This window comes from Pleurodeles waltl, chromosome 11 (genome assembly GCF_031143425.1).
Source record: "Pleurodeles waltl isolate 20211129_DDA chromosome 11, aPleWal1.hap1.20221129, whole genome shotgun sequence".
Lineage (NCBI taxonomy): Eukaryota > Metazoa > Chordata > Amphibia > Caudata > Salamandridae > Pleurodeles > Pleurodeles waltl.
In genome coordinates this window covers 243167546-243180646 of record NC_090450.1, presented here as the reverse complement: position 1 = coordinate 243180646, position 13101 = coordinate 243167546, and the positions used below count along the sequence as shown (strand labels likewise).

At 45.1% G+C, this 13101-nt stretch overlaps 1 protein-coding gene across 1 annotated transcript in view; it reads left to right on the top strand.

Moving 5' to 3' along the window:
* CUL3 (cullin 3) overlaps positions 1-12746 on the top strand; it is a 335007-nt gene extending 322261 nt beyond the window's left edge. Inside the window, exons 15-16 of the mRNA XM_069213488.1 lie at positions 515-660; positions 11513-12746. Coding sequence (XP_069069589.1) covers positions 515-660; positions 11513-11644 — 278 coding nt within the window. The 3' untranslated portion in view covers positions 11645-12746. The remainder of the gene's footprint in view (positions 1-514; positions 661-11512) is intronic.
* The last annotated feature ends 355 nt before the right edge of the window (positions 12747-13101 follow it).

The following is a 13101-nucleotide window of genomic DNA, read 5'->3' as shown; positions in this document are numbered from 1 at the left end:
TTTGGGGTACAGGGATAGTTGGAAGTACTGTCCTTTTAGGGATAATAGGAAACCTTTGGGCATATGGGGTACAGCTGGAACGCTCATCCATTTGGAGTGATATCTTTGAAGTTTGTCTGTGCTGGGGATTGAGAAGATACTTCATGCTTTTGTTAAAGATTGAATCTTGTTTCCTTAAATTTTCGAGGCCCCAACTTAATTGTTTCTATCTGGACTTCCGAGACTTAATATGTCACAGGAAACTTCAAGCTCTGCAGACCCACCGACATTTGACTGCCGTTGGGAAGTGTGACTGGCTATGTGGCACATTGGTGACTATAAGGCTGTGATAAAGTCGACAAGTCAGACCCTAGTAGACGATAGCAGATGATGGCTGTCTTTCTTATCTCAAGAGAGGAGAAAAGGCTAAGACGCAGTTGAGATTGATAAATGTTTGATCTTTGTAGTGCCATGTTAACAATATTTAATTAAAAAAAAATCTCTTGATACCTTAATTTATTTCTTCCTTTTTTAGTTGCTGCCAAACAAGGGGAATCCGATCCAGAAAGAAAGGAAACTCGTCAGAAAGTAGATGATGACAGAAAACATGAAATTGAAGCTGCTATTGTTCGGATAATGAAATCGAGAAAGAAAATGCAACACAATGTTCTCGTAGCGGAGGTAATAATACCCGTAGATAGTTCACCAGATGTATTTGTATATATTTGTTTTTTAATTGAAATATATGGTCAGGTGATTGGAGAAAATGCAGCTTGGGTAACAAGTATATCTTGATTACTAGAATTCTTGTAACTGTTTTTGCAGATTCCTCCATAAATCTCTACTCTTCTTTCTCGAACATCAAATGACATGAGCCAGAAATTATGTCTTAAACATGTTTTGTTGTAGCTCACATCCCTTCCATTATTGTGTCATTTAGTGTAGAGAACTAACGATACCAAATAACATCAATGACTTTTACGTTAGATGCTAAAAGATTTCCCATTGACAACTATTGGATACTGTAAATTCTTCTTCCAAGTCGTTGTGGGATGAGATTTTAAAATATACCATTTCAATATTGTCCCTGATGTCATATGAAATTGGTGCAGTCCTATTGGCATTGGATTTGTGATCTGTTCCTTTCTTGAACTCCAGGCAACAAAAAAAAACTGATTGCATTTCAAGCGTAAACACACTGTCCATAACATGGTTGATTGAAAGTGCAATTACTACTCCACCATGTATTCAAAAGATCAAGACTACATTGTTTCCAGAAGCCTATGGAGGACATTGATGCTGATGTAGTCCTCTCATGGTACCTAACCTTAAGGATGAACAGTGATCCTCGCCCAAAGAGAAATCTGACCAAGAAATTGTATTGAAGTTGAAACAAAACTGCAGATGTACCAAGACTCCCACCTACAGTATCCAAACGGCACAAAGTGGGTTGATTGGAACACATGCCTTGAACTAAAGCAACCAAGCAGACATGCCCAGAGTCCCAGCTCCAGCCACATGAGGTTATTCAAAAGCCTGCTTCTAGGCAGAGGTTTGAGACCTGAAATTCAAATTTGACACCAATGGAAGTCTAACCTTGGAAAGGCTGTTGCAGAAGGCATATCCTGAGTAAGTGCTATTTCAGAATCAACAGAGCCTTGAGAACTAAATTATCAGCACCATAAGGAATCTGAGCATGCAGTGGAGGATGTTGCACTGCTCACTTGACAATATACATAATAGGATTCAAGATTAAAATGAATTTACATCAACCCTGACAAAGGCTACATGCTAGCAAAATCTTAAAGATTTGTTTGGGCCCTTATACTTAGCAGGATTAACAAGCCCTTCAACCTTGTGTCTGCCACTTTATGAAAAACTGGTATTAATGATAACATTGCAATTAGGGGGCAGTTTCACTGGTTTATGCCATTACTCGGTACCTAAGCATACCAAGCTCAAAGAAGCCAAAATTCAGTCTTTAGTTCAGATAGCACCACAAGACTTCTCTCTATTTTCTCAGTCTATGCTGCCCTCCAAACACAGATGATGTCAAATATCTGGCCCAACCATATGTCATTTTTGTTACAATTTGTGAAAATGTACAGAAAAATAAACTTAGTAGAGACTTTGAGTCTCTAGAGCAGTTTACTACACCCCCAGATGAAACTTCAGCGTATCATGCTGTGATTCAGTGGGCATTTTTACAACATGGTGTTAACGTTTTATTATAACATGAAGAAAATTACTTTCTTATTGAAACCTTATCCATGAAAGAGAACACTGTCCAATTTTTACCAGTCCTACAGCCAGTGTTGAAGCAGTTGGTAGAAAACTTTTTTTTTAAGTCAGTAAAGACAAGATTTAGAATATGTAGAATAGAGCATAAATAAAAAGCTGCACTTCAGGAGCATCTTAAGCTCAGATGCCACATCCATGGTGGCAAAACCCTGGAGAAAATGAAAAATGACTGACACTGCCAAGCTCATGGGTGCCATTCAGCAGCCTTTTTCAGCCCAAGAAAACCAGTGTGGAGCAGGGACTTTAGTACTATCTTATCATGGTGTTCAATCCTTTCAACAGGCATAACAGAGCAGAAGCTAGTCCCATAAAATCAACCCATTCAGAAGGGAGGTTTGTGAGGACATAAGGCAGCAGCAGGGCCTCCGGCCTTCATGAAGCTTGTGCTATATCCAAACAGTGACTATTGCATTTCCTGATCATGTATAAGTTGATGAGGGAAAGTTGAGGGCTTAATGTCTTCTGAGTCAGGGTGGTAAGCCATTTGCAAAAAGGAAGGGTCTCCTTAAGACGCCTTCCACCTTTGAGTGTGAAAAAATGGTTTGCGGAGTAGTAGGCAGTGGTCCAAGTAATCACTGCCAGCTTTTAAACTTTCAGGGAAAAGAAAAGATTTTTATACGCATCTCAGTTTCCTTTAAGAAAAAATGGGCTACATTTAAAAAAAAAAAAAAAACAGAGGTTGATTTAAAAGGACTAAAGGGCCTGGTGGTTTGTTGACCTTAATAGGCTATCAGTCATAACTATACACGAGGTAGGCCGGGTTACTCCCCACCTACCAACCTATTAGTGCTTGTGTCTCATCATAAACTTATTTACTGGTAACAAATTTAACCCTTTTGTTGTTAGGCCTATTCCCCCCCCCCCCCACCCCCCCCCCACTACTAACACTACCACCACAGAGTAATTTACACTTAGGCCCCCATTATTCTTTGTCCACATGAGCTATTCATGCCAAATTTGTATCCTTTTTCCCCAACATCCTGGAAAGAATGTTTGATGGAACAATGAATGCTGGAAGTACACATGCCTGAACAACGACTGCGTTGTTACCACAAATGCCTTTACCACGCATGCCTTTACAATGATTTTTCGTTATAAAAGCATGCCTATTAAAGGCATATGTGGGAACGGCATGCATGCTTCCAGCATGCCACCCCCCCACCTGCCTTAAGGCCCAGAAGTACCCCACCCCTAAACAAAACTACCACGGAAACCTCCCACCCACTCTGACACCGCCACCTCTTGTCAACGCTTCCAGGGCCAGCACACCTCTCTGAGGGGTTACTTCAGGGGCTCCTAGAGTGGCAGGAACTCCAGAGGTATGGGTACTTCCCCAAAAGGAGCTACACTCACCCCCAAAACCAGACTTGCCTCTTCTTCCTCCCAGTGACACAACTCCTGTTGGGGGACGCCTGCAAGGTTTCTTCTCTACAGGCAAACTGTTACCTCAGACTAGTGGGTGTTGGATATTATCCAACATGGTTATTGTCTGTAGCTCACTTCCACACCTCCCAACATTCCACCTCGCAGACACAGGCTATCAGTAGAACCTCAAACAATATTCAGAGGTCAAAGCCCTCTTCCTCAGAGGGCCTATAGAACCTGTCCCCAACCATCACAAGGTACAGACGTTTACTCACTATACTTCTTGATAACCAATAAGGACAGATCCCTATGACCCATTCTAAACTTCAGGCCCCTAACCCAATACATCCTATCCAACATTTCTATATGGTCATCCTTCAGGGTGTCTTTCCACTTCTTCAGCAAGGCAACTTCATGGCTGCAGTAGACCTAAAGAACGCCTGTTTCCACATTCCAGTTTCAAGGCCAAATATCCAAACTTTGCTTCCAGGAACCCACAGTCCAGCTGCAGTGCACTATCAATGAATTGGCCAGGGACATTTGCCTATGCTTTTCCTCCTTTTCTCTTCTTCTACTTATGGGTCGGGGACTCAGGCAAACATCTCTCACGCTCATCCTGGTAGCTTCCACATGGGCTCTCCAGCATAGTTCACAACTTTTCTCGACCTTTCTGTAGTTCCCCACGAGAAGCTCCCGAACAGGCTGGACCTTCTCATGCAGAATCATGGAAAAACCAGGCATCCAGATCCCAGGTACCTCAGCCTAGCGATTTGGCTCCTGAGGTCATAGAATTTGAATACCTGAATCTTCCTCCTGAGTGCATGGCCATTATCAGGAAAGCCCATAGACATGCCACTCGGATATGCTACACAACCAAATGGAAGAGGGTTTGTCTCCTATTGTCACTCCAAACAAATCAAACCTATCTGATAGAGACTTCTAGTTGCAGATTCCTTGCCTTAGAATTTTCCCCCAGGCGTCAGACTGGATCCAGAGATTTTTTTCTTTGAGCAATACCCTGCGTCGGTAGGTGGCATCAGTCGACTCCACGGGCGTGATAGACGCCGCCTTAGCACAGTGACATCAGTTCTTTTCTTTCGGTGCCACACGCCGATCCGAAGAGAGCTACCCTGGTCGTTTTTTTGACTGACTTCGACTCTTTTGGTGTGTTTAGGGATGTCCCCGAAGACTAGTTTCAAGCCGTGCAAGGACTGTCACTGCATGATGTCTGTCTGTGGTGCCTGGAGCGCCAACTGACCTGAAGTCGTGCTCCAAGTGGCGGTCCATACACCCGAAGGCCTTGAAGGAGCGGTCCCTCAAGCTTATGGTGGCCCGGCCCTCGACTCCGCGTAGGTACCGGTCTCACTCTAGGGGAAGGTCTCAAGACCGGTCGTGGAGCCATCACCATTCTTCTTCTTCGAGTCAAGGTAAGAAGAAGTCAAAGAGATCCAGTCACCCTTCGACTGCACCCTGTCGCCCAACTGATGGAGCGTTGACGCTCAAAGCCTCCGTCTTCGGAGCCTACTTCTTGGCCCACCCTACGCTTCCCTAAGTTTCCGGGAGCCAGAGCGACCCCCTGCCCAATTAAAGGAGTTTTATGAGGTCACGTGCCTCATTTTTGGGCAGGCCAACCCAGATACAGTGCCTTCAGGCCCAAGGGGTTCGCTCGGGGGGCCTTTGGGTTCTCCGCTGGCAGCTCCAGCCACCGAGGTCCCCTCCGGATCTGCACTGGTGCCCGTCATACCATTGAGCCTCTGTGCTGGTTCAATTGTCGTCGCACTCGACGTCGGTGGTGCCCACCATTGACGTCGACCCAATCCTCATCCCTGACGACTGAGTTGGACCTGCATCGGCCGACGCCACAGCTTCCTTCTTCGATGGGGCCTATTCACCCAAGGTTGGATTCTGACCCTTTTTCTTATGGATACATATTTGGCAAAGGATAGGAGGGGTTCCTGGACCCTTATGAATACCAGGATGACCCTAACATGGACTGGGCACAGGAGTTGGGCGAGGCCAGTGGTCTGGATACCTCTCCAGATGCTGGCATGCTGTCTCCTCCTACCGTATCTATGTGGGATGGAGTGACTTATTCCATGGTGGTCAGAAGGGCGGCTGAGGTCCTCTGCCTTGAGCTGCCTACTTTCAGGTCAGGTCTTATCTCCTCACGGAGGTGCTTCAGCCAAGAGCTTCCACATCTGAGCCTCTTCTACCATTCAATGAAGCCCTCAACAATGTCCTTTTAGTACTTGGTCCAGGCCCAACAAAGGGGCTCCTGCGAACAGGCCTATCGCCCGCTGCCATCAGCCTGCCCCGAATGAGCCTAAATTCCTGCCCTAACACCCCGCACCTGAGAGCATTGTCATCCAGGCATGTTCAACCTCGGGCGCATTCCCTTCTGCACCCCCAGATAGGGAATCAAAAAGTCTGGAACAATTTTGGAAGAAGATGTTTTCTTCCTTTAGTCTTGCGCTGCAGTCCGTGAATACCGCATGACTTTTGGGCCACTATACTCACTTTCTGTGGGATACAGTTGCGCAAGTTCTGCTGCAGATACCAAGGGAGACCCGTGCTATCGTCTCCCAAGCTGTCACCGATGGGAGAGATGCGGCAAAGTTCACAATCGGAAATGGGCTGGACATGACCGACTCTAGGTAGATCCGCTGCGACAATGGTTGCCATGAGGCGCCACGCCTAGTTGCGTGAGACCGGTTTTGTGGGGGATGTCCAACCGACTCTTATGGACATGCCCTTTGAAGGCTACCATCTGTTTGGAGAAATGGCGGACTCGGCTTTGGAGAGGTTCAAGGACTCCTGGGCTACTGCTCAGTCCCTCAGCCTTTCCACTGCCCCTCATCCCTAACAGTCCGCCTTTTGCCCCTTTCGTGACTACAGAAGGGGTACCCCGTTTCGTCCCCATCCCAGCCACCGTACCACCCATGCTGTTCAGCCATTGTCCAAAGTGGGCATGGGACAGGGAACCGGGTCTGCCCAGTCCACCCCTGCCCCTGTTGCAGCCTCCAAACCCTCCTAGCCAGTCCCCTCACTCCGGTCCACTTGGCAGCAGGATTTGCCATCACCTGCCCCACTGGGAATCCAACACTACGGACTGAATCTGCCCCACCAGTCATGCCTCCATCAGTCAGCTCTATTCCGGAGGATCATTTGGCACTTCTCCAGCAAGAAGTTGTGGCTCTCTTGGCCAAGGAAGCCACAGAGAGGGTCTGTGTGCCAGAAGTAGGTCATGGTTGTTATTCCCGCTACTTTCTGTTGCCCAAAAACAGTCAAGGGCTTACGTCCTATCCTAGGACTTCGGCACCTTAACCTCTTCCTCAAGAAGGAGAAAATCAAAATGCTCACCCTGGCTCAGGTCCTCTCTGCCTTGGACCCAGGAGACTGGATGGTAGCATTGGACTTGCAGGATGCTTATTTCCATCTTCCCATCCTGTCTGCCCACAGACGTTACCTACAATTTGTGGTAGGTCACAAGCACTGTCAATTTACCGTGCTCCCCTTCAGCCTTACCAGCACCCCTTCGGTGTTCACTAAAGTGATGGCGGTGGTTGCAGCTCATCTGTGCAGGTTGGGGGTTTCAGTCTTCCCCTACCTGGACGATTGGCTGTTGAAGGTGGACTCGCCCCAGAAAGTCGCCTCCCACCTTCAGACTAAGGCGAACCTCATGCACACACTGGGGTTCACTATTAACGAGCCAAAGTCACACCTGACTCCCTCTCAGATTCTCCCTTTCATCAGACCTGTTCTGGACACAGTGCAGTTTCGGGCCTATCCTCTCGAAAAGCGAGTCCAAGATATTCAGGCTATGATTCCGATCTTTCAGCCTCTGTCTGACGGGTTTCGGTGAGACTGACTCTGAGGCTGCTGGTCCTCTTGGCCTCCTGTGTCCTGCTAGTAACACATGCCAGATGGCATATGCGGGCTTTGCAGTGGGACTTGAAGTTCCAGTGGGTGCAGCATCAGGGAAATCTCTCCAACATGGTCCAGATCTCAGAGGGGACTGCGAAAGACCTGCAGTTGTGGCTTTCGAATCCACAGATGCCTCTCCCTTCCCCAAACCAGATCTATCCATAGTGACGGACGTGTCACTTCTGGGATGGGGTGGCCACATGAAAGAGGCAGGGATCAGAGGCCACTGGTCTCGGGCAGAGTCTTGGCTCCATATCAATTTTCTGGAGCTCCAGGCAATCAGGCTTGCGTTGAAAGCATTTCTTCCCACTGGGCTGGCACATCAGGACATTACCTTGGTGGTTCAGCATTTGGCAGGCTCTCTGAATGCCAGAGCAGACAAACTCAACCGTCAATGCAAAGCCGATCACGAATGGCGTCTCTATATAGGGGTGGTGCAAGGTCTCTTGCAGCAGTGGGGAGAGCCTTGGTTAGATCTTTCGCCTACGCAGAGAATGCGCAATGTCAGCTGTTATGCGTGTTGGAGTTTCTAAGGTGGCACTCGTTCAGAGACGCTTCTTTATGCCTTTCCGCCTATACCACTTCTGCCCAGAGTTCTCTAGAAGATAAGGAATGACCAGGCTCAAGATATCTTGGTGGCTCCGGACTGGAAAAAGAGAGTATGGTATCCAGGGCTATTGAGCAGGGCCATCGATTCTTCACTAAGACTGCCTCTTCGGGAGAATCTTCTGTCGCAGTAACCAGGAACGGTTCTCCACCCGAACCTGTCTTATCTCCGCCTTCATGCGTGGAGATTGAGCAGCGGCAGTTGTCGGCTTTTGACCTTCCACCCAAAGTCTGTGATGTTATCTTGCCAGCCAGGCGTCCCTGTCTTTGGCATAAATTGTGGCATGGTGCACCAGCAAATCTGTTGACCCTCTCTCTGATCCTCATTCTGAGGTTCTTTAGTGCGTTCTTTCTTTAGCCCAGCAAGGCTCTGCTTTAGGCACCCTTTAAGGTCAGTTATCGGCTATTTCGGCCTTTCTTAGGTTGCCTGATCAGCCTTCGATTTTTAAGTCTCCTATTGTCAGTAGTTTCCTTAAGGGTCTCACCCATTTGTTTCCTCCCACTCAATTTGTCATGCCTGAGTAGGACCTCAATCTTGTACTTACTTTCTTAATGTGTGCTCCCTTTGAGCCGATGCACAACTGTCCATTACGGCTCCTTACTTTCAAGACTGTTTGTCTTGTTGCCATCACTTCTGCTCGGAGAGTGAGTGAACTTCAGGCTCTTTCTTCAAAGCCCCCATACTTGTCTGTGCACCCTGACAAAGTGGTGTTTCGCACTAAGGCTTCCTTCCTTTCCAAGGTCGTTACACCTTTTCATGTGGGCCAGTCCATCACCTTGCCTACTATTTACACACCTCCGCAACCTTCTCATGAGGAGGAGAGATGCTACACTGTCTGGACCCAAAAAGAAAGTTGATGTTCTATCTCAATCGCACTAAAGATTTCCGGGTGGACGATCAACTCTGTTGGATATGTGGGTGCAAAGAAAGGAGAGGTGATGCAAAAACGCACCATCTCTCGATGGATACTTCTTTGCATCAAGATGTGCTCCAGCTTAGCCGAGAAGCAACCCCGAGGGCTTGCATGTTCATTCCATCAGAGCAACTGCTGCTTCCACTGCTTTAGCATGCAGAGTTCCTGTCCTGGATATCTTCCAGGCAGCTACGGAGGCATCCTTTCACACCTTTACTAAACATTACTGCCTGGACAGTCAAGACAGCTACTTTGGTCGTTCAGTCATGCAGGACTTTATAATATGATCTTGGTTCGCAGCCCACCTCCGTGGATGGCATTGCTTGGGTATCTATTCTAAGGTAAGGAATCTGCAACGAAAAGTCTTTATCAGATGTACAAGTTACTTACCTAAGGTAACAATATATCTGGTAGAGACATATTCTAGTTGCAGATTCCTTACCGACCCACCCATCCGCCCCGCTTGCAAACTGATTTCTAGGGACAGGGCTTCCCCATTCAGGGCCTTAGCTCTGGCGCGCCAGTGTCAGTGTTCTTTGTGCCTCTGCTCTTTTAGCGTGCAAAGTTGGGAAAAGAAACTGACATCACTGCGCTGAGATGACGTCTATGTACTACTCCTGACATCATCACAGTGACTATGATGCCAACGACACCTGCGGAGTCGACCGGCACCACCTACAGACGTGCAAGTGTATTGCTCAAAGAAAAAATCTCCGGATCCAGTCTGACGCCTGGGGAAAATTTGAAGGTAAGGAATCTGCAACTAGAATATGTCTCTACCAGATATATTGTTACCGAAGGTAAGTAACTTGTACTTTAAAAATCCAGTACAAAACTTTGTCTGTTACTTGCTTCATTTACAGATCTCTGGCTTAGCCTTCACTTCCAAATGGTTACATCTGTCTTCAGTAGCTTCTTGTCTTCAAACTAAGCAACACATTTCTCTCTTCAGGATACCAGTAATTAAAGCCTTCATCGAAGGTCTCAAACAGGTGATTCCACCACGTATCCCACCTGCACCCTCATGGAATCTTAACATTGTCCTCACACGGCTCATGGGCCCTCCATTTGAGCCCCTAAACACTTGCCCCCTTCAATTTCTCTCTTAGTGGAATTTTGAATTGTTATCTCACTCAGGCATGTTAGTGAGCTTCAAGCATTAACCTTTGAAGAACTCTTCTTCCAGCTCCTTAGAGACAGGGTTGTTCTCCACACCAACCCCAAATTCCATCCAAGGGTAGTCTTGCCTTTAAATCTCAACCAATCAATCAAGCAACCTACCTGTCTTTTTTCCATAACTAGACTGTTGCGGAGAGTGTGCGCCATACTTTAGATGTCAAAAGATCCCTCATGTACTACATTGATAGGACAAAAACTTTTAGAAAAACTCAACACCTTTATGTTGCTTTCTCCCTAGTTCGTAAAGGAAAGGCTATATCTAAACCAGGCATTGCCAGATGGATAGCTAAATGCATTCAGACATGTTAAGCTAAAGCTAAAATAACTATGCCTGCTCATCCCAGAGCACATACTACTCAAAAGAAAGTGCTTCAATGGCCTTCCTTGGGAACATTCCAATAGCTGATATATGTTAAGCAGCTACCTGGTCTGCACCACACACTTTAACTGAACACTACTGTGTGGATGTTGTAGCACACCAGCAAGCTAACGTGGGTCAGGCAGTGCTACGCACACTTTTCCAAGCAACTGCAACACCCACAGGTTAGCCACTGCTTTTTGGGAGGACTGCTTTACAGTTTAGGCACCGCATTTGTATCTACAGCCACACATTCATCAAACGGAAAATGTTACTTATCCTTTAGGCATCTGTTTGTGGCATGTAGAGCTGTAGATTCACTTGTGCTCACCATCTTTCCCGGACACCTGCAACTGTTGTGGTTTTCTCTTGCTATATATTTTTCCTCTTACTTTTTCAGTTCTTTACTTATCACTTTGTTTCACACTCCATCCTCATCTGCCATGTAGTTGATGCCCATGTGCATAATTGCCGAAAGGAGTCACTCTGCCTTGTGACTTGAAAGACTTCTTCAAAGAAAAACAGCTTCACACATCCGGAGCCAACACTAGATGGCAGGAGTGTGCACAGCATGTGAATTTACAGCACTACATGCCGCGAACAAATGCTTACAGGTTAAGTAACATTTTCGTTCTCAAGTTATATGTTCTTAAATGGTACCCAAAATGTTGAATGGGCACAAAGTTATTTGTGAGTTGTGTTTTTGTAGTTCACCCTTTGCACTTATGAACAATGTTAAGTCGGCCAGAAAAATGTAATTCATATTTTAGCTACCTTTTTAAATCTACCACAAAGTGTAACTGACGAGTATGTCAAGCACTGTCCTACTTTGATCAGCTGTCCCCATAATGCTTTACAATAATGCAATCATTCTTTTTTTGTATAGGTCACTCAGCAGTTAAAAGCCCGATTCCTACCAAGTCCAGTTGTTATTAAAAAGCGTATTGAAGGACTTATTGAACGAGAATATTTGGCACGAACACCAGAGGATCGCAAAGTGTACACCTATGTAGCATAAAACATTCAACAAATTGATTTATTCTTGGACTATATTCTTCGCATGAACTTGGAAGCTCTTTTAAATCATTAAACCATAAGGTGAACATCTCCTCTGTCCAATTCCAGTACGTTCTAGACGATGCACATCAAGCCGTTACTCCTTCAAATCTTCATCAAACGACTGAGCTTCAGGCTTTTCACCGTTCTCCCATTAAAGATCATCCTTTCAGCTCCTTGGGAAAATGTGAATGTCTCATTTTGTTTCCATACTGTATAAAAACAGGATACGAAATAAAAACTGTTTAAAATACAGCTCTTTAAACAAAATACAATTGTTGGAATTTCATTTCCCCAGGTCTTCAATGTTAACGTAAATGTGTTTCTGTACTGTTGCTTAGCAATTTGCTCATTGTATAAGTTGGGTAAAAGCGGTTTGGTGAAGATAAAAAGGAAATTCACTGATGGATTACCCAGCTTCGGAAGTTTAATAAGTAGTATTTAATAAAATTTGGTCAATGAAACAGAAGCCCAAGAACATAATTTTAGCATGCTTTACTTCACCAGCCGATGTCACTTGTTCTAGCGGTAAATCCCAGGGCTTTGTAATCCTATTTTAGGTTGGGATAGGGATGGGCCTCTCTCAGGCCTTTAATACCTTGGTTTTCCCTTTTGCCATTTGAGTTAATCCAAATTAGATTCGTCATTATTTTGGTTTGCTCTGGTTTCTTTATGGGGAGGGGGAAAGGAAACTATTTTAGTGTGTATAAACTGTATTATAAGTGCTGTTGTACTCACTGCTAAAGGTGGATTGTACAGGGCGTTGTTTTTATTTCATTTAATGTAGACCAAAATTTAAAATAAATGGACTTACTGTACAAAAATCCCACTGGTACCAATGTGTAAGACAAGGGGGTCGCAGTATCACTGAAAGCATCCCTTTCGAAGAAGCACATCAATCTACACTTTAATAAATGTCCCATTTTTTTGTTTGGTCTTTTGCAGCCATAAATTGCCCCACTTTAAGTATATATTTCGGAAAGTTAAAGTGAAGCCATTGTGCACTATTAATTTACTGTTTTAAAATGCAATCTAAAAATGCAATAAATATGGTTACTTTAATATTTTAATGACATTCGCAGTTTTTCCAGAATGTTTATCTTTGACCGCCGGATTATATAGCATAAATGTAAACATATTTAATGTATGCAAAGGGTTGAACACATTTTTTTCTTGATTTTTATTTTTTTTATTTTTTATAAGCCAACCAGGATATTTTGAAATTCCAAAGGTCACTGAACTGAAAAATGCAGTATAGCAATAGAAGTAAAGTTTTACAGTAATCTACAAAATTGTATGGGGTTGCTGATTTTTCTTTGTGTATATTGTAACCATCGTTCCCACATGGGACCAAATTAATCTGATTTTCAGTTTGATCCATCGATGCTGAGTGTTGCTCAGTGCTTGCATTCTTGGCTC